The 21,733-nt window shown below is 45.9% G+C and overlaps 1 protein-coding gene across 2 annotated transcripts in view; it reads left to right on the forward strand.

Annotated features, from left to right (window-relative positions):
* The window catches only part of RABGAP1L (RAB GTPase activating protein 1 like), a 482,080-nt gene that overhangs the window by 318,000 nt on the left and 142,347 nt on the right, over window positions 1-21,733 (forward strand). For both annotated transcript variants that reach the window (XM_068239095.1, XM_068239093.1), the window contains 3 exons: window positions 2,801-2,926; window positions 6,809-6,952; window positions 18,726-18,767. In XM_068239095.1, coding sequence (XP_068095196.1) covers window positions 2,801-2,926; window positions 6,809-6,952; window positions 18,726-18,767 — 312 coding nt within the window. The remainder of the gene's footprint in view (window positions 1-2,800; window positions 2,927-6,808; window positions 6,953-18,725; window positions 18,768-21,733) is intronic.

A 21,733-nucleotide genomic window follows, 5' to 3' on the forward strand; every position in this document is an offset into this window, starting at 1 on the left:
TGGTTAAAAGCTTCAAAAGAAATAACCCCAAACACCACTCGGAGAAACTGGTGGGCGGGCCAATGTGCAGAGAGTGTAGCAGAGGGGTGTACAACTCACCTCTCCAGGATCCGGCCACACACAACCCATCTTCATCCTCTCCTCCTAGGCGCTCCATCACATGATGACAGATGGCGCTAGCACCATAGAGATGGAACACCTAGGAGGAGAGGATGAAGACGTGTTGTATGTGCCTGCTGTCTCCTGGAGAGGTGAGTTGTGCATCCCTCCGCTGAACACTCTGTATGAGATGGGGGTGCCCTCTCTAGCTACCTGTACTGGGGGAAGGCAATTTCTGGCTACCTATACTGGGGGGCCTCTATGCCTACTTATATGGGGGGCACTCAAGGTATCTATACTGAAGAGGAGGGGGGCACTGTCTAGCTACCTATGTTGGGGGGGGGGGGGAGTGATCTCTGACTACCTATGGGGTGGGTGTACCTATATTTGGGGAGGGGGGTCTCCCTGGCTACCAATACTGAGGAAAGGGGAGCACTCGCTAGCTGCCAGTACTGGAGGTTAAACTCTCTGGCTACCTATGCTAGGGGGCTCTCTCTGGATACCTATATTGGGTGGGGGGGGGCTCTGTTGCCCCCCTGTAAGGTCCAGCCTCCTTATTTCTCAGGTGTCCTGAAATAGAAACTGTCTGTGGTGCCCGGTAACATGCATTCGTTACAGCGCTGTCACCCCCGAAAGAGCTTTTCTACCAGTTGGTATCCTCTGAAGGCTTCAGGAGCCCGAGAGCCCCTGCAGACAGGCTGCACCGTACTGCGCATTCCATACCTCCCAACTTGTTGAGATAAAAAAGAGGGGCACTCGGCACACCCCTTGTCACCCAAACTATAAAGATTTCATAAGAAAAATTGCTCTTTTATCATTTAAACCACACTGGTCCTTTCTATCTTGGCTCATTTTCCTTCATATTACCATTTTTAAAATAAGAAATATATCAATTTAAAGTGAACCAGAGAGGAAGCACCCTCATGTATTTTACCATATAGATCAGTGGGAACATTAGAGAAAACATCTACCCTGCTCTCTGTTTTATTCTTCACTGCTCAGCTTGCTTGTTATCAGCCCTGATAAAATCCCAGACTGAGCATTCAGTCTGGCTTTGCTATAATGACTCAGCTATAATGATTGCTGAGCAGAGCCAAAAGGGGGCAGGCTTGGGCTTGAAAAGACACCAGAGAAGACAGACTCAGCTATAATGATTCCTGAGCAAAGCCATGAGGGTGCTTCATTTTTTTTCACTTTTTAAAGGCTGTGAATAAAGTTTAGAGTCAAACAAATTTTCAATAGAAAAATACATATATTTATACAGATCTGTACATGGCTCCTTGCGCAAAAGGTGGATCAGCGCATCACCAGGCCGCCTCCGAATGGCCTCCAATCAGAGGTGCGCTGAGACCCCCAGAAAACTGCAAACGCACCTTGAACCCAAACAGAAGCTCTGCATATACACCAAAAGCATGGCTGTTAAGTGGGAGCAGCTGTTCAAAAAATGAATTACATTAGTACACAGCAAGGAAATGAGCAGCGCTACTTAAAAACAGATAAGTGCCTACCTGCAAGAGAGTGCAAGCCCCACTTGTGGGGTAAAATACACACCTAGCATACACATAACCTGTCTACCACTGAAGGATGTTGGTTTCCTGTAACAGCTTGCATGCAACTTGTTAAGTACTCGTCCCTCCCACTGCGGAGAAGCCATCATCGATGGGAGGGGACCTAACACTAACTAAATCCTAACAAGTTGCATGCAAGCTGTTACAGGAAACCAACATCCTCCAGTGGTAGACAGGTTATGTGTATGCTAGGTGTGTATTTTACCCCACAAGTGGGGCTTGCACTCTCTTGCAGGTAGGTACGTATCTGTTTTTAAGTAGCGCTGCTCATTTCCTTGCCATGTACTAATTTTATTCATTTTTTGGTCAGCTGCTCCCACTTAACAGCCTTTCTTTTGGTGTATATGCAGAGCTTCTGTTTGGGTTCAAGGTGCGTTTGCAGTTCCTGGGGGGGCTCAGCGCACCTCTGATTGGAGGCCATTCAGGGGCAGCCTGGTTATGCGCTGATCCACCTTTTGCGCAATTTTCAATTTTACTTGGTGGGCACTCAGGCTATGCATATGCATAGGTTAGGATTTAGTTAGTGTTAGGTCCCCTCCCATTAAGGATGACTTCTCCGCAGTGGGAGGGACGAGTACTTAACAAGTTGCATGCAAGCTGTTACAGGAAACCAACATCCTCCTCTAGTGGTAGACAGGTCATGTGTATGCTAGGTGTGTATTTTACCCCACAAGTGGGGCTTGTACTCTCTTGCAGGTAGGCACTTATCTGTTTTTAAGTAGCGCTGCTCATTTCCTTGCCATGTACATGGCTCCTGAAAGAAGGACAAATGAGGGGAAAAGAGGGACAGTGGGATTTAGTTCCCAAAGAGGGACTGTCTCTCCGAAAGAGGGACAGTTGGGAGCTATGCATTGTTTTGTTTACAGGAATTAGCATTAGCAGTGATTGAGCCAGTGTTTGTGCAGGGCCTGTTTAGATTCAGAAGGCTAATGACCATCAATCATTGGCTTACCAAATTAGCCTGGTGCATGGTGCTGTCTCAGCTCCTGCCATTTATGGCTAAATGCGAAGCAAAAACAAAAAATACCGGGCATGTCAGAGTTTACATCACACCCTATTTGGGGACACAGATGACGCTGCGCACAGATGATGCTACCAATAATGACTCCTTTGTGACTCTCCTCTCTCTGCAGATGCCGGAGGAACAGGCCTTCTGTGTACTTGTGCGGATCATGTACGACTACCAATTCAGAAACCTTTACAAGAACAACTTTGAAGATCTCCATTGCAAGTTTTACCAGCTGGAGCGCCTCCTACAGGTGAGATGCCGCTGGAACTCCAGCATGATCATGTTTATTCATCTTCACCCTTCATAGCGCAATACATACTGGAGTCGCAAACGGGATGGTTATTTCACAGATAGTGCTACATTTACGGGAGTCCCCTTCAGCAACAACGTGGTACTTAAAGCAAACATGAAGCCAATTAAAAGAAAAGATACTCTCCTATGGAGAGGGAAGGATCTGGGTCCTATAGAGCAGTGGTCCTCAAACTAAGGCCCGCGGGCCGAAGGCGGCCCCCTGAGGCTCTTTTACCGGCCCTCCACACACAAAATTTATTACTTATAGATGCGGTCAGCTAGACAGCGACATCTTTAAATATTGGTGGTCCACAAATAAAATAGCAGTACTGGCACCACCCATCCACATGGAAGCCAGAAAGCAGTAATTTGCTGGTTTTCAATCATATACAATATCAGGTGACACCACTGTCCAATTGGACTTCAGGTTGTCACCTGGGTATACTTCACTTTCTGGCCCGCAAAGACATCATTTTATGTATACTCCGGCCCCCCAGCAGTCTGAAGTATGTTGACCAGGCCCTCGACCCAAAACGTTTGGGGACCCCTGCTATAGAGCATTCCCGCTCCTCTCATGGATCCCTCATTCCAGCGCCATCACTGCTTTTCAATTGTCCTGCCAGGGGAGGCTTTGAAAGCCTTAGGGAGCCTAATTGCTCCTGAAGACAGGTGGCTCCATACTGCGTATCTGTGAGACTCTATAGGACCCAGAGCCTCCCCTCTCCATAGGTAAGTATCTTTTTTTTTAATTGGCTTCAGGTTTGCTTCAATATTTTTAAAACTATGGTGGTAATAGTAGATTTCAGGAAAACTCAACCCAATTCCCTCCCCCTAATCATGAATGGATCTGCTGTAACTAAATAGAGTTATTCACATTCCTTCGATCCATAATCTCTAACAACTTAAAGGACACCTGAAGCGAGAGGGCTATGGAGACAGCCATATTTATTTCCTTTTAAAGCGGGATTGTCACCATGAAAATCTAATTTTAACAGCAACTGGTCTGAGTGTATTAAGTGATAAAGATGCTAATCCTGCATTCAAAATTTGCAAAACTTTTTCTGCTGTTATGGTTTGTAGTTATCACATACTTTAGGAGCACTGGCCCTAGTGCCAAACAGTGTCAAAGAGTTGAATGCTGGGAGTTATTTTTATCTATAATATATTCCTCCTCTTCCATTTATTTCCCTGCCTAGCCTCTTATCAGAAACACCCTCTGGCTACTTGTGTTTACAAGCAAGGCTGAGGTGACTCAGTGATTGGATGTGTAAATAAAAAAAAAGACAGTGCAGTTGTTAGTATACACCTCCGTGGGAGTGTCTGAAGACTCTGGGAGGAGGGCAGCTAATAAATATACCAGGGCTGTGGAGTCGGTCCAAAAATCCACCGACTCCGACTCCTCAGTTTAGGATTCCACCGACTCCACGACTCCGACTCCTCTAATTTGCATATTACAATTTTGTTGATTAAAAGTATGTAACATGAAATTCGTCTCTTAACTGCCAACGCTTAGGAATTTTACAAGACAACTGAAGTGAGAAGGATATGTAGACTACTATATTTATTCCCTTTAGACTAAAACTAGTCCTTGGTAAGAGTACTTGTAAAAGGTACAAACCGGAACAAAGAACATCTATCAGGCCCTAGGCAATGTAAGTGTGGGTACATGTAAGAATGATGTGCAGGTACTCTGCAGGGGAATGAGGAGATTGTAAACAGACAACACCTCTGTGTTCAATGTGCACAGCATTCTCAGTGGATTTCCTGCAGCTCTGTGGGGAGTGCATATGTAGAGTATAGTACTACTGTGTAACAAAGTAAACCTGAGACAGATGAAATTAAAGTTTTATACATACCTGGGGCTTCCTCCAGCCGCCTTCAGGATAATCAGTCCCTCGTTGTCCTCCTCCACCACCTGGATCTTCTGCTATGAGTCCAGGTACTTGAGCCAGTCGGGCGTAGTGCGCATGCACACACTCCGCCGCCAGGAGCATACTACACCTGTGCAGCACTATTGCGCAGGTGCAGAATGTTCCTGGCTTTGGGAGCGGCATGCGGCCGGACAGCGCTGACTGGCTGATTTACCAGGACTCATAGCAGAAGATCCGGGTGGTGGAGGACAGCGAGGGACTGATTAGCCTGAAGGGGGCTGGAGGAAGCCCCAGGTATATAAAAACTTTACTTTTCATCCGTCTCAGTTACCCTTTAATTTGTAGTCACCAAACCAAATTTTAATTACATATCATATTATTTGATTTCATCAGCAAAGGGAGTGCGTACATTTGCATAAATCAGCATCAATGCAGAATTATTTCCATCTCATTGACCATCTCTATTAGTGACACAGCTACACATCAGGCTTTATTCTTACAGCATAGATGTTATTTAGTATATATGTTACGGCCAGAACCCGAAGTTTGGCCACTTCTAGTTCTGGCCGGCCACTTCGGGTTCTGGCCGGCCAATGCGCGAAGTGGCCGCTGCGCTGCGGCCAATGTTAGAAATGGAATGATTCCTCTGAGGTTAATGTATCTTCTGGCCGCAGCGCAGCGGCCAAACGTATAACAACTTAGTGAATTTATTGCAATTCAGCCGGCGGCAATGTAACAATTCAAGCCGCCGGCTTTTTCTCTGCCTCTCTCTCTTCTCCCCCCCCCCCCCCGCCTCTCTCGCTCTCCTATGGGCCGCCGGCGGGGACACGCGTGTCCCCCCGGAGTCGTTCGTCGCGGCAGGGGGATCCTGCTGTTCTTGCAGAGCGGGTGCTGGCAGAAGCAATGTCTGCAGCCTCCCCGCTCTGCTGCCCTGGCGCCACGAACGACTCCCCGCCGGCTGCCCATAAGAGGAGAGAGAGGCAGAAAAAAAAAAAAGCCGGCGGCTTGAATTGTTACATTGCCGCCGGCTGAATTGCAATAAATTCACTAAGTTGTTATACGTTTGCCCGCTGCGCTGCGGCCAGAAGATACATTAACCTCAGAGGAATCATTCCATTTCTAACATTGGCCGCAGCGCAGCGGCCACTTCGCGCATTGGCCGGCCAGAACCCGAAGTGGCCAAACTTCGGGTTCTGGCCGTAACATATATAAGAGATTCTTGTGTACACATCATATATACAGTCACAATCAGATATGTATATCTGTCCTTAAAAATACGGGGACTGCTTTATATACTGTATATGGTAAAATACATGAGGGTGCTTTGTCTCTGGTTCACTTTAAGTTCAATGGGATGGAAGAGAGAGAGAGAGAGTGTATGTTATGAGGTGTGTGTGTGTTTCTAGGTTTTAAATGTATATTATTATGGATTTATAAAGCACCAACATACTCCAAGCACTGTACAAAGTAATAAAGAAACATGGGGTGGATAATACAGACAATGGTGTACCAATATACAAAATACAGAATTGGTACAAAATACAGAATTGGTTAAAAAAATGTAAAATTGGTAATTATAGTGACAAAAGTAACATGATCAATACAATGCATAACAAAATCCAAGACACAAAAGGGTGAGAGAGCCCTGCCCTTGTGAGCTTACAATCGAAAGGAATAGGGGGGAAACCATAAACATACCTAGAGGCAGTGGGGTTTAGGATATCTAGTAGGGAGTGCCTTAGGTCAGATGGGGAATGGCATAGGGCAGAGCGCGTGCTTCACGGAAAAAGTGAGTTTTGAAGGAGCGTTTAAAGATATGAAAGATTGGAGAGCAACTGATGTGTTGAGGAAGGACATTCAAGAGGAGGAGTGAAGCTCATTGTTTTGTAAGCAGGACAAGCCATAGGACAGTATTCCAGCCTCGAAAATCTCAATTCCTTTTCTTATCATGTTGTGCTTGTCGTTACCAGGACCAGCTGCCGGACCTGTATTCCCATTTCATTTCTATGAATTTGGAAGCGCACATGTACGCCTCGCAGTGGTTCCTCAGCCTGTTTACAGCCAAGTTCCCTCTCTGCATGGTCTTCCACATCATGGACCTCCTGCTGTGTGAGGTAAGGACCTTCACACTCCCTGCAGCTAGAAGCAGGGGGGTTCCTGCAACAGACTCTTCTAAAGCTAGAGGGGCCGCAAACCGTGACATTTTTAAAAATGTATTTTCAATTCAAGAATTACAATTTTTCTGATTGACTGTATCACTTAAAAAATCCAACCGATGTTCCACACAGGTTTGTTCAAATTTTCCCCAATTATAAAAAAAGCGATTGAAAACTGAAAAATATTGCTTGCATCTCTACACTAAGAAATTGTCAATCTTCCACACACCATACAACCTTGTAAAAAATTGATCAGAAATGTCCGCCTCTCCCGATAAAAATAAACTAAACTGGGTAGGGGAACAGCCTAATACTGGGGGCACTTCTGCCTACATAAACCGGGGGGTGAGGGGGAACCTACTTAAAGTCATTGGGAATCAACTTAAAAAACAAAAAAAGCCAGATACTTACCTAAGGAGAGGGAAGGCTCTGGGTCCTGGTCCTATAGAGTCTTCCCACTCCTTTCTCTGGGTCTGTTGCAGCTCTGGCTCCCCAGTAGCAGTATTCAACCAATTTGATCAAATACTGCTCAAATATACTACCCCACCCCGCGCGGATGACTTTGGAAGTCTTCAGGAGCTTGAGTGCTTTAGGGGTGGCTCCATACTGCGCATGCAAAACACATCCAAAGTATTTAGAGCATAAAACATTTGCAAAATGCTAAGGACTTTTTTCAACGTCCCACCATTACAAGTGCAATTCATGCATTATAAAATAAATCTGTATCCAGCAGTAGAGAGAGACATGAGCATAGCTGGGAACTCTGTATTCTAGAAGGCAGCTATGTAACTGGAATGGCAGTTGGTTGGACTTGTTCGTTGAGGTCAGATCAGGTAATGTTTAAGTGAGGTTAATAAGTAATTAAAGGTAATTGTGCAGCAGGGTGCTTCCAAAGCTTCCCTAGGAGTCCCAAAGGCGCGGAATTCCATCGGAGGGCAGCGGAGGACTGTGCGCCTGGAGAGGACCAGGAAGGCTCTATGGCAGTGATAGGCAAACTTGGCTCTCCAGCTGTTAAGGAGCTACAAGTCCCACCATGCATTTGCCTTTATGAATCATGAATGGTGCCTTCAGACTCCTGCAATGCATTGTTGGACTTGTAGTTCCTTAACAGCTGGAGAGCCAAGTTTGCCTATCACTGCTCTATGAGATCCAGAGCCCAAGAACTCATATTTTTAACAAAATATAATATTACATATACAGATATAAAAACAGTATATTTATTAGTGCAACCAAATCACAAACACTATGAAAAAAAAAATACTAGGGCGACAGGCATCCTTAAAGGAGTTATCTGGGATAAATAAACGCTACTTACCGGGGGCTTCCTCCAGCCCCAAGTTCCCAGGACGTCCCTCGCCGCAGCTCTCCCCGCAGCCGTTCGCCGAAGCTCCGACCCGGTCCCCGGCGATGACGTCAGAGCGACCTGAAAGTCGCTCTGTACTGCGCCTGCGCAAGCGGCGCTGTCAATCACCGCCACGTGGGCCGGAGCGGACTGCGCAGGCGCAGAACTACTACGTTTTACCTTGTCTTTTTCCATTTAAAAGTTTAGCAGAGGGTTTTATTAGCATACTTCCCAGGCCTACCTGACCACAGAAGTTTTAAGCCAATAAGGACTGGTGTCATTATTTTATTGCGCACATTAGTAGAGAGCAAACAAAAGCTTATCAGCTGGGGAGATGGAGAGATAGGACACTGTGCTTCAAAGAGTTTAGAGAAGTCAAAAATGCTATCTTCACACCTTCCCCTGGTTGAATAATGGGCAACTAGAAGGGGAGGGGGAACATGGCAGCTCCTATAGCTATTAGAAACCAGGAAAAAAAATTGTGCTTGGTTCCCTTTTAAGGGAACCTTAAAGAGAAACTCCAACCAAGAATTGAACTTTTTCCCAATCAGTAGCTGATACCCCATTTTACATGAGAAAGACAATGATTTTCACAAACAGACCATCAGGGGGCGCTGTGTGACTGATTTTGTGCTGAAACCCCTCCCACAAGAGGCTCTGAATACCGCGGTACTGCTGGCAAACTGCCACAATGTAACAATGTTCAGAGACAGGAAATAGCTGTTATTAGCTGTCTGTAACAGACAGAGCAGCTAGAAACAGCTAAATAACCTGCCCACAGTAACAATGTCACCATGTAATAAATGTCAGAATGTGAATCTGGGAGAGGAAAGATTTTACAATGAGCAAACACTGACTAAATCATTTATACATAATTATGGTAAAAAATGAAGCACTTTTTTTACTACATTATTTTCACTGGAGTTCCTCTTTAACTAAGAGGGATATGGATGTTTCCTTTTAAACAATACTAGTTTCCTGGCAGTAGTGGCTGAATCACACACCAGAAACAAGCATACAGCTAATCCAGTCTGACTTCAGTCAGAGCACCTGATGTGCATGCTTGTTGAGGGGCTGTGGCTAAAAGTATTAGAGACTCAGGATCAGCAGGAGAGTCGGGCAACTAGTATTATTTTAAAAGGAAAAATCCATATCCTTCTCAGTTTAGGTTCCCTTTAAAGTGTACCTGAGATGGGGAAGAAAAATAATTTATTCATACCTGGTGTTTCCTCTAGTCGCTTTCAGGCCGATCGTTTCCTCGCCATCAACCCAGGCCACCTCGATCCTCTACTAGGCAGCCCGGTAATTCTGCCAGTCGGCTTCAGTCGGTGCATGCATAGTCTGGCCAAGCAGCGAAGTGCAGCATCCGAGATGTGCCGGGCCGTCCAGCAGGGGATTAGTGCGGCCAGGGGAGACGGCGAGAGAGTAATCAGCTTGAAGGGGGCTGCAGGAAGCCCCAGGTATGTAGAAATGTTTTTTTGGTCCCCATCTCAAGTTTACTTGCAAAAAAATTGCAAGAAGCATACAATATAAACACCAAACTGCTGGTATTAAAGAAGTGTGAGAATGACATAATAATGGTCCTAGTAATGGTCAATCAACCGGTATTAAGTAGACATACACCATGCAATGTTCGCCGATGTGGCAAACGACCAACCTCCACCAACCGGAAACTGGTGGACGAGAAGAAATCTCTTAACCACCTCTTAAAACTCAATTTCAGAAGAAATCTGTTTGGAAAACAATCAAAATATCACCAACACAGGCTGTACGGCAATCAAGACCGCACGGAGCGGTAACATCTTCAGACTACTCCGCAGCAAGATCTTCCATTAAGAAAACATTTTTGCCAATTGATTTTCAAACTAAAATTGATTTAGTCCTTGCTTTTCAAAGTGGATCTGAACTCTTGCACAGGACAGAAGGAAACATAGAGAAATGCACCCTGTATGTATTTAGATAGTTTAGCCTGTCTAATAACTTCTCATCTGTGACTAATGACAAGTTCTAATTTGATCTCTCTGCTGTGTCAGCTGGCTGTCTCGGCAGAGACGCTAATTTGTAAACACAGAATGTTAAACCTATGTTTGCTTCCATGAAAGCAGGAAGTAGACATGCTGCAGATTTATTGCAGGATTTCTATCAGCTGTAACAAAGAAATGTTTTTCTTGAAAAGTTTATTATGCTGTTGCTTATATTTTAAAGCAGAGAGGAAGTTCTGCGTTCAGGTCCGTTTTAAAATATTTCTCACCTTTGTACAGTGTTACTCAGTTACAAGTTTTGATAGGGCCTCAGTCAAGTCGATTTCATTTGGGAAAGTCAGTAATTTTTATTGATTTAAGGAAGGTGAGGGGTGCTCAGGATCAGCCAGACAGCTTTGTATTGGATCAGACAATTAATCTCAGCAGGCTCTATCAATTTCTGGTGAAATCTGATTTGTCAACGAATGGTACAAGGCGGGTATATGATCGCCACTTTGTAATCGATTTTCAATCAGGCAGTTATCAGTCATTTGTTGGGTCAGAGATTAGAGCGCTATTGCTTTGTATACAGCCAATGCCAACAAGACATTCAGGCTTCTTAGATCATTCAGTGCTCTCACTTCTCTGAGTCAGCAAGATCCAGCTGCTGCTCAACATGCTGTACTGCTGCCCCCCTGTGGCTGTACTATGAACGGTACTTTATTTCTATAGTTCTTTCCTCTCTAGGGATGGCACTGCCTAGGAGATCTCACCAAGAAGCATGTGATTAGATGATAGATTTGTAAGGCTCTGATTTGCTGGTCATGATCATGTGTTAAACCAGTAAGTCATCACTGCACATCAGAACTTTACAAATCTATCAGCTGATAAAACTGATCACATGCTTCTCCCATACCTCCCAACTTTTTGAGATGAGAAAGAGGGACACTTCAGCCACGCCCCTGCCACACCCCTGATCACGCCCCCATCACACCCCTAATCACAAGTACCATAAAGATTTCATGAGAAAAATATATTGTTTTATAATTCAAACCAAACTGGTCCTTTCTATCCTGGTTCATTTTCCTCCATAATAACATTTGAAAATAAGAAATGTATCAGTTTAAAAGATGAGAATAAAGTTTAGAGGAAATTAAACACATTTTTCAGTAGAGAAATATATATATTTACAAGGAAAGAGGGACAAAGTCCTGAAGGAGGGACACATGAGGAGGACAGAGGGACTGGGCTCCCAAAGAGGGACTTGTCCCTCCGAAAGAGGGACAGTTGGGAGCTATATTCTCTGTGAGTACTCCTAGGCAGGGCCATCCCAAGTCTTCTTCTGTTAGGCCCGGTTCACATTGGCGTTTATTTGCGGACCGCAAAGTCCACAAAGGGAACGGACGAGTAAGGGTCCATTGTTAATCAATAGACCCGTGCGCACTCGTCCATTCCTCCGGATGCGGTCTGCGGTCCGGAATTTTCCAACCTGCTCCAATTTTCCAGACGGGTGCTCCGTCCACCGCCGCCGGACCAGATCCGGACAAGAAACCCAGCACAACAGGAACCAATGAGAAACGGAAGTGCACAACACGTTTCCGGATGAAATACGGACGTCCTACCCCACTTCCTGTGGGGTTCTCTATGGAACAGGTGGCCATGTGGATGTACCCAGCGCCGGACAGCCCCCAGCCTCTCCACAGCCACCCCAGAACACAGCGGAGAAGGGAAGGACCCGACCATCCAGACGCAGGGCCCCGCGGGACGAGGAGGCTGATGTCCGCACAGCAGGCTCTCCCCAAAAAGGACTCCAGCGCTTTTCCAGACCTTCCAGGCCCCTCTTTGAAAACGGAAACGGATCCAGGATGCATGAAGAACGGAAGAAGATCCGGATGCAAACTTAACGTGACCTGACCGGATCCTGATGGCGAACGGATGTTCTCAGAATGGACCGGAACGGACCTGTGCCACCGGTAAGTATTTGCTCAAAACGCTAGTGTGAACCGGGCCTTAGGCTTCGTTTACAATTAAAGAACACCTGTAAGGAAGAAAACTGCCCCTGGGGCGTACTTACCTAGGAAGGGGAAAGCCTCTGGATCCTAATGACGTTTTCCCCATCCTCTTCAGCCTCCGGGATGCAGCCCTGGCAGCCTCTGAACAGCAGACATGTCAATATTTACAATCTGGTCCAATAGAGTGGCCCGATCAGGCTTGGCAATTTCCCCCGGAGTCCAAGGGGAACCTTATACTGTGCGGGAGTGCAGATTGTAAATATTGCCACGCTGTGCAGCCACTACTGCACCTGCGCACACTGCCGATTATCGGGGGCTGCCAGTGCTGGATCCCCTCTCGTAAGGAGGACGGAGAAAGCCTCTTTAGGATCCGGAAGTTCCCCCTCCCGAGGCAAGTACCCTCAAGAGCACTTTTTTCATTACACGTTTACGTTAAAGCAAATTAGCTTATCTACAGGTTGCTGCTCCTCTGGCCATGGGAGCTGCTATCTTCTCCACAGACTGACTGCAGCTGTACAAAATTATAAACTTCCTGGGCAATTTGTAGTCCACAAAGATGTAGTCTGAGCAATATTGCAGATCCGATCAGGCTATTTCCACTTGAGCCCAAACAAAACCTGCTACAGCGCCTGCACGAGGCTCTCTCGGGATTGTTATAATCCTGGAGCCCGGCAAGATTACGGTGGCTGATAGCGACAGGACGGGGAAGCCTCATTATGATCCAGAGGTTTCACCCTCCTTAAGCTGGCCACTAATGGACCAATTTCTAGCGAAAAATCGTTCGATCGATCCGAAATTCTAGGTCGGCAGTGATCGAATTGCCAGTAAATAATCTCCGTTAATGGTTATGATCGATTCTGAACGAGTGGAAAAAAAATCGTCCGACTGAATTTTCGTCGAACGAAATTTTTAATTTTAATGACTATCGTGATCGATAGATAGCAAAGATTGGTTCGTTGATGGTGTGGTGAACGATTTTTCATCCGATCAGAATTTCTGATCGCTCTAACGATTTTTCACTAGAAATTGGACCATTAGTGGCCAGCTTTAGGTTATATTACAGATTTACTAAAGAGGAACTCCAGTCAAAATAGTGTAATAAGAAAAGTGCTTCATTTTTACAATAATTATGTATAATTTTACAATAATTATGTATAAATGATTTAGTCAGTGTTTGCTCATTGTAAAATCTTTCCTCTCCCTGATTTACATTCTGACATTTAGTACATGGTGACATTTTTACTGTGGGCAGGTTATGTAGCTGCTGCTAGCTGTTTTGGCTGTTGGAGACAGCTGTAAACAGCTAATTCCTGTCTGTGAACCTTGTTACATTAATGTGGCAAACTGTCAAAAGTACAGCAGTCCTCAGAGCTTCTTATGGGAGGGGTTTCACCACAATATCAGCCATACAGCGCCCCCTGATGGTCTGCTTGTGAAAAGGAATAGATTTCTCATGTAAAAGGGGGTATCAGCTACTGATTGGGATAAAGTTACATTCTTGGCTGGAGTTTCTCTTTAAAGGCCCCCTGAAGCCTCCTCTGCAGTGTCGTTCCAGCGGTGGCGTCAGTCCGGGTCTACTGCGCATGTGCGGGAGGTCTGCGCAGACGCAGTAGACCCGGACTGACATCGACTGAGCCTGGCAATGGAGCTCACCGCGGCTGGGTCGCTGGAGGATGGCGTGGGACTTGGCGTGGCCCCGGGAAAGTATCAGAGCTGTACTTTCTGTCGTCTAAGTCTCTTTAAAGAGGAACTGTGGTGAAAATGAGGTGATGAATAAAATTGCTTTTTTTTATTTTTATTTTTATAATATCCATTTATAAATTATTAAAAGAGAGCCCAAAGTAATCTAAAAAAAAAAAAAAATTGGGGGGCTGAGTGGATCAGGTAGCTGAAAAAAAAGCCGCTCCCCACCTGTGGATCGCACTGGCCCGCTTTCACTTTCGTGACCTACAGGTCACGACGCTGCACTGAGAGACTGTGTGTCTCTCATAGCGTGCAGGGAGGCGGGGGATCAGCAGGGGGAGTGGCCAGGGAGAGAGAGCTTGGCAGCTCTGGAAAACCCTGCCGGAACGTCCCTGGCGAGCGGTTTGAACAGGGAATCCCTCTCCCTGTGTTTACCTCAGAGATAGTGACAAATATTGTCGCTAATCTCCGGGGCCTATAGCGCGGCGCTGGGGGGCAGAGAGCGGCGGTGTGGGGATACAGAGGCGTGTCATGAGGCAGAGAACATGCCTCTGTGTCCCATCTGCCTACCTTCTCTTTAAACAAAACCTGTAACAAAAAAATCCTCCCCTGGGGGTACTCACCTCAGTAGGGGGAAGCCTCTGGATCCTATCGAGGCTTCCCCCATCCTCCTGCGTCCCACGGAGGTCTCGCTGTGCCCCTCCGAACAGCGGGGATGTAAATATTTACCTTCCCGGCTCCAGCGCAGGCGCAGTATCGGCTTTCCGCCTCGGAGATAGGTGGAAATAGCCGATCGCTGTCGGGCTGCTCTGCTGAGCAGGCGCAAGTCTCCTGCACCTGCGCAGTAGAGCGGACCTGACAGAGATCGGCTATTTTCGCCCATCTCCGCGCTGAGAGCCGCAACAGCGCCCCCACTGGAGCCAGGAAAGGTAAGTAAATCGGCGCTTGTCAGTGCAGGATTCCAGGACACTTCGGGGGAGCCAGCGCTGGACTGCCTGCAGCTACAGGGGAGGCGGAAGCCTCATTGGGACCCTGAAGCTTCCTCCTCCCGAGGTGAGTACCCCCCAGGGGAACTTTTGTTACAGGTTCTCTTTAATTAGTGTTTGCCCAGTGTAAAATCTTTCCTCTCCCTAATTTACATTCTGAAATTTATCACTGCTGGTGACATCTTTAGTCCTGTCAGGTGCAGCTCTGCTGAATGTTTGTTTACTGAGAGTTTGAAAGCCAGTGAAAATATTACCTGGTCTCCCAGAGATTTCTGATGCTGAAACTAGGATAATTACTGTAAAAATGGATGCCCTGAATAATTTAGTGCATTCTACTAAATGTCATTACAGTGCCTCTTTAAAGTATCTCCTGCTCATGTCCCTGTGCCAGTGACTACAGGACACATTGTGAGGTCCTGAGGAGTCCATGTATTGATTGATCTCGGCTAATCTGGCAGCAGAAGGTGGTTTATGTGTGGGTGGATCAGTGTTTATCACACAAACTTATCATGTTCATCTGTTTTACAATAGCACCATCTGCTGGATAGACAATGAAAAGCTCTGTACTTTGTTTATGGGTATGTACGGATATGACATGATATAGAATCAGAATCAGAATCAGAAAACTTTATTTCGCCAAGCATGACTGGGTCATGCCCGGAATTGTTTTTGGCACAATACATGTGGCTCAGAGAGAAGACATAGGTAGAGACATAGATAGATAGCAGCGAGCCATAGAGGCATCGGTTGGCGTGAGTTAGCATTACATTTCAATTCATTTTACTACACATTGCATTGCTCTATACAATTGAATTCCACTATACGTAGTATTGCATTTTCCTATACATCTTTAAGCATCACAGTCCCTAGTGCGACACTGAGATGGTTAGTCTGGAGGGTTGGTTGAACGATCCGCCATGGCACAGACCGCCCCGCAGCTTGTCGGGGCTTGCATTGATGGTAGTATGTGGAGGGCGTTGAGGAGGTTGACCGCTGAGGGGAAGAACGAGTTCCTGTGTCACGTGGTCTTTGTGGAGATGGCCCGAAGCCTCCGGCCCAGTGGCAGCAGGCTGAAGTAGTGGTGGCCTGGGTGAGAAGGATCATTGGCAATCCTCTGAGCCCTGGATTTTAGTCTGTTGCTGTGTAGCAGGGCAAGAGAGGGGAGGGGGCACCCAACGATCCTCTCCGCTGACCTAATGACCCTCTGGAGTTTGTCCTTGTCATTAGCGGTGGCCCCAGCATACCAGACCAAGATGGAGGAGCAGAGGATTGACTCAATGGTGGCAGTGTAGAAGCTGGTTAGGATTTTTTGAGTCATGCCAAACTTTCTCAGCTGGCGGAGGAAGAAGAGTCTCTGCTGGGCTTTCCGTTGGGTGGCAGTGATGTTGGGCTTCCAGCTGAGATCACTAGAAATGATAGTACCCAGAAGCCGGGCACAAGGCACCCTGGCTACCTCGGTGCCGTCAATATGATATACACTGAGTGGCTAAAATATTAGACATCCTGTAATAATGAGTTGATCCACCTTTAGCTCTGATCACTGCTGATATTCTTCTTGGCATGAACTTAAAGAGAACCTGAACTGAAAATAAAAGTAAAAATATCCATACAAGCTTACCTGTCTGACGTCTTCTTCGTCCGTCCCTGGCGCCTCCCACGATGCGGTTCACACGGCGGTCACGTGACTACAAACACTTCCTCCTTCCGCGTTGAAGGAGGAAGTGTTTGTAGCCACGTGATGCGCGTGGACCGCATCGTGGGAGGCACCAGGGGTGGACGAATAAGACATCAGACAGGTAAGCTTGACCACAACCCCCCCCCACGCCCAGCCCGCACAGGTTTACAGGGAGATATCCGGATAGCAACTATCCGGGTTTCTCCCGGATCCGGATTTGAGCATCACTAGTCCTGACATCACACTGTGGGAGGGGTTTCACCACAATATCAGCCATACAGCGCCCCCTGATGATCCGTTTGTGAAAAGGAAAAGATTTCCCATGTAAAAGCTACTGATTGGGATGAAGTTCAATTCTTGGTGGCGGTTCCTCTTTAACTTCCGCGATTACTGCATCGTCCAAAGCTAAACGTTCCTATATAAGCAACTCTGCATTGTTACGTCACTCTAATTCACTGTTGGTTTGATTTACTTTCAAACAAGGGTTGTCTCTAATTTTTTGGGCCACTCAGTGTATAAGTCCTCGTAGCGGACTTTGGGACAAAATCTCTCCAGTGAAGTTATAAGAAACACAAGACTTTTCAAAGAGCGGTCATACATCCAGTGCCTGGCTGCCAGCCCCTGATCAGTAATAATGGATGGCATGCGACTATTAAGCTGGGGACCCACTAGAGGGAGTTCACCTGTGCTATGCCAATGAAAGTGTACAGCAGCAAATGCGATTTGCCCAAATTACAATTGCGGGGCCTGCAGCAATTTTGGATCAGTTGCAATTTAATGTAAAGGGTAGACCTGCTGCAAAACCGCTTATGAATCGCTGTTCAAAAGCAATATTTTTCAGCGACTTTGTTGTCAATTTTTTTTTGTGTTACATAAAGTTTTACTCCCAAAGTCCGTGCCTACCGACTCCTGGCACATAACTGTGCCCCTTTGCACAAAAGGTCAGGCTCCTCTGTTTGGAGGGAAATGAGCACCAATGACCTTTTGTGTAAGGGGGTGGGGCTACGCGTCGGAAGCCGGTGGGCGGGGGTCTCGGGAGGCCTGGCAGGTAGTGAATACTTTAACACAGGATTAAAAAAAAACAACAAACAAACAAAATATGTCCAGTCAATAAAACTACTAAACATCAACTGATGTGTCCGTACTTTTTAATACATTTTCATTGTGTTTGATGTTTGTTTGGAATTTAGTCTAATCTATTTTTTTTTTTTAACAACAACTGTAGTGAGAAGAATATGGAGGCTGCCATATGTATTTCCTTTGTGTAAGGGAATGTCAAGTGAAAATAAAAAAACAAAACAGATACTTACCTATGGAGAGGGAAGGCTCTGGGTCTTATAGAAAATCGATGTTAAATTCGGCGGAAATTTCCGCGATTTCCGGCGGAAATCCGCCTACCGCTCTTGTATTACCGCGGAGTCCGAATGAGCATCCCTAATTTTTCCATTTAAAATAATACCAGTTGCCTGACTACTGCTGATCCTGTGTCTTTAATACTTTTAGCTACAACCCCTCAACAAGCATGCAGATCAGGTGCTCTGACTGAAGTCAGACTGGATTAGCTGCATGCTTGTTTCAGGGTTGTGATTCAGCCACTGCTGCAGCTAAAGAGATCAGCAGGACAGCCAGGCAACTGGTATTGTTTAAAATGAAACATCCATATCCCTCTCCGTTTAGGTTCCCTTTAAACAATACCAGTTGCCTGGCAGCCCTGCTGGTCTGTTTGGCTGCAGTAGTTTTTGAATCACACCAGAAACAAGCATGCAGCTAATTTTGTCAGATCTGCCAATAATGTCAGAAACACCTGATCTGCTGCATGCTTGTTCAGGGTCTGTGGCTAAAAGTATAAGAGGCAGAGGATCAGCAGGACTGCCAGGCAACTGGTATTGCTTAAAGGGAAATAAATATGACAGCCTCCATATTTTTATCACTACAGTTTGTGTGTTAATGTATAGGCTTGGCTATGCAAACTTGTGCACCGGTAGATTTTGTGAGAATTTGTTGCTAATTTACTGCCTCTTCGTGTGAATTTGTTACTGAGCTATTTTATTGCCCCTCTGTATCCCCTGCAGGGCCTGACGATCATCTTCCAGGTGGCATTGGCACTCCTGAAGGTACGTGTTGCACAGAACTGAACCAGCTTGCATTGTTTTTATACTGCATAAAATGGAGCCTAGCGTTAATGTGTGAATATTAAGGATGCGATTAAAAGCATAATTCGGTTTCTCCTGAGCTGAAACTAAAAACAAAAGTTTGTGGACACATGCTGTGACAGAAAGGGTTAACCCATCTTGGTTGCCACCTTTGAATGCAGTGCAACACACCCCTCTACATCCTCCCGATACTTCCTCCTTTTGCTCCCTTTACTTCCTCCTTCTGAGGCAAGATGTAGAGGGGCTTGGAGTGCTTTGGCCAGAGGCAGCAACCAAGGTCAGTTAACCCCCTGCCAAAGGTCCATGACCATAAATGCTTGGACATTTGCCCACTCATCCTTAGTTATTACACAGAACAGGTCAGCATGCATTGTTGGTGTGTTATTACACAGAACAGACCTGCATGCATTGTTGGTGTGTTATTACACAGAACAGGTCAGCATGCATTGTTGCTGTGTTATTACACAGAACAGACCTGCATGCATTGTTGGTGTGTTATTACACAGAACAGGCCTGCATGCATTGTTGCTGTGCTATTACACAGAACAGGCCTGCATGCATTGTTGCTGTGCTATTACACAGAACAGGCCTGCATGCATTGTTGCTGTGCTATTACACAGAACAGGCCAGCATGCATTGTTGCTGTGTTATTACACAGAACAGGCCAGCATGCATTGTTGGTGTGTTATTACACAGAACAGGCCTGCATGCATTGTTGGTGTGTTATTACACAGAACAGGCCTGCATGCATTGTTGGTGTGTTATTACACAGAACAGGCCAGCATGCATTGTTGCTGTGCTATTACACAGAACAGGCCTGCATGCATTGTTGCTGTGCTATTACACAGAACAGGCCAGCATGCATTGTTGCTGTGTTATTACACAGAACAGGCCAGCATGCATTGTTGCTGTGTTATTACACAGAACAGGCCTGCATGCATTGTTGGTGTGTTATTACACAGAACAGGCCTGCATGCATTGTTGGTGTGTTATTACACAGAACAGGCCTGCATGCATTGTTGGTGTGTTATTACACAGAACAGGTCTGCATGCATTGTTGGTGTGTTATTACACAGAACAGGTCAGCATGCATTGTTGGTGTGTTATTACACAGAACAGACCTGCATGCATTGTTGGTGTGTTATTACACAGAACAGGTCAGCATGCATTGTTGCTGTGTTATTACACAGAACAGACCTGCATGCATTGTTGGTGTGTTATTACACAGAACAGGCCTGCATGCATTGTTGCTGTGCTATTACACAGAACAGGCCTGCATGCATTGTTGCTGTGCTATTACACAGAACAGGCCAGCATGCATTGTTGCTGTGTTATTACACAGAACAGGCCAGCATGCATTGTTGGTGTGTTATTACACAGAACAGGCCTGCATGCATTGTTGGTGTGTTATTACACAGAACAGGCCTGCATGCATTGTTGGTGTGTTATTACACAGAACAGGCCAGCATGCATTGTTGCTGTGCTATTACACAGAACAGGCCTGCATGCATTGTTGCTGTGCTATTACACAGAACAGGCCAGCATGCATTGTTGCTGTGTTATTACACAGAACAGGCCAGCATGCATTGTTGCTGTGTTATTACACAGAACAGGCCTGCATGCATTGTTGGTGTGTTATTACACAGAACAGGCCAGCATGCATTGTTGCTGTGCTATTACACAGAACAGGCCAGCATGCATTGTTGCTGTGTTATTACACAGAACAGGCCTGCATGCATTGTTGCTGTGTTATTACACAGAACAGACCTGCATGCATTGTTGGTGTGTTATTACACAGAACAGGCCTGCATGCATTGTTGCTGTGCTATTACACAGAACAGGCCTGCATGCATTGTTGGTGTGTTATTACACAGAACAGGCCTGCATGCATTGTTGCTGTGCTATTACACAGAACAGGCCTGCATGCATTGTTGGTGTGTTATTACACAGAACAGGCCTGCATGCATTGTTGCTGTGCTATTACACAGAACAGGCCAGCATGCATTGTTGCTGTGTTATTACACAGAACAGGCCAGCATGCATTGTTGCTGTGTTATTACACAGAACAGACCTGCATGCATTGTTGGTGTGTTATTACACAGAACAGGCCTGCATGCATTGTTGCTGTGCTATTACACAGAACAGGCCTGCATGCATTGTTGGTGTGTTATTACACAGAACAGGCCTGCATGCATTGTTGCTGTGCTATTACACAGAACAGGCCAGCATGCATTGTTGCTGTGTTATTACACAGAACAGGCCAGCATGCATTGTTGGTGTGTTATTACACAGAACAGGCCTGCATGCATTGTTGGTGTGTTATTACACAGAACAGGCCAGCATGCATTGTTGGTGTGTTATTACACAGAACAGGCCTGCATGCATTGTTGGTGTGTTATTACACAGAACAGGCCTGCATGCATTGTTGGTGTGTTATTACACAGAACAGGCCTGCATGCATTGTTGGTGTGTTATTACACAGAACAGGCCTGCATGCATTGTTGGTGTGTTATTACACAGAACAGGTCTGCATGCATTGTTGCTGTGTTATTACACAGAACAGACCTGCATGCATTGTTGGTGTGTTATTACACAGAACAGGCCTGCATGCATTGTTGGTGTGTTATTACACAGAACAGGCCTGCATGCATTGTTGCTGTGTTATTACACAGAACAGGCCTGCATGCATTGTTGCTGTGTTATTACACAGAACAGGCCTGCATGCATTGTTGGTGTGTTATTACACATAACAGGCCTGCATGCATTGTTGGTGTATTACACAGAACAGGCCTGCATGCATTGTTGGTGTGTTATTACACATAACAGGCCTGCATGCATTGTTGGTGTATTACACATAACAGGCCTGCATGCATTGTTGGTGTGTTATTACACATAACAGGCCTGCATGCATTGTTGGTGTATTACAC

This window comes from Hyperolius riggenbachi, chromosome 6 (genome assembly GCF_040937935.1).
Source record: "Hyperolius riggenbachi isolate aHypRig1 chromosome 6, aHypRig1.pri, whole genome shotgun sequence".
Lineage (NCBI taxonomy): Eukaryota > Metazoa > Chordata > Amphibia > Anura > Hyperoliidae > Hyperolius > Hyperolius riggenbachi.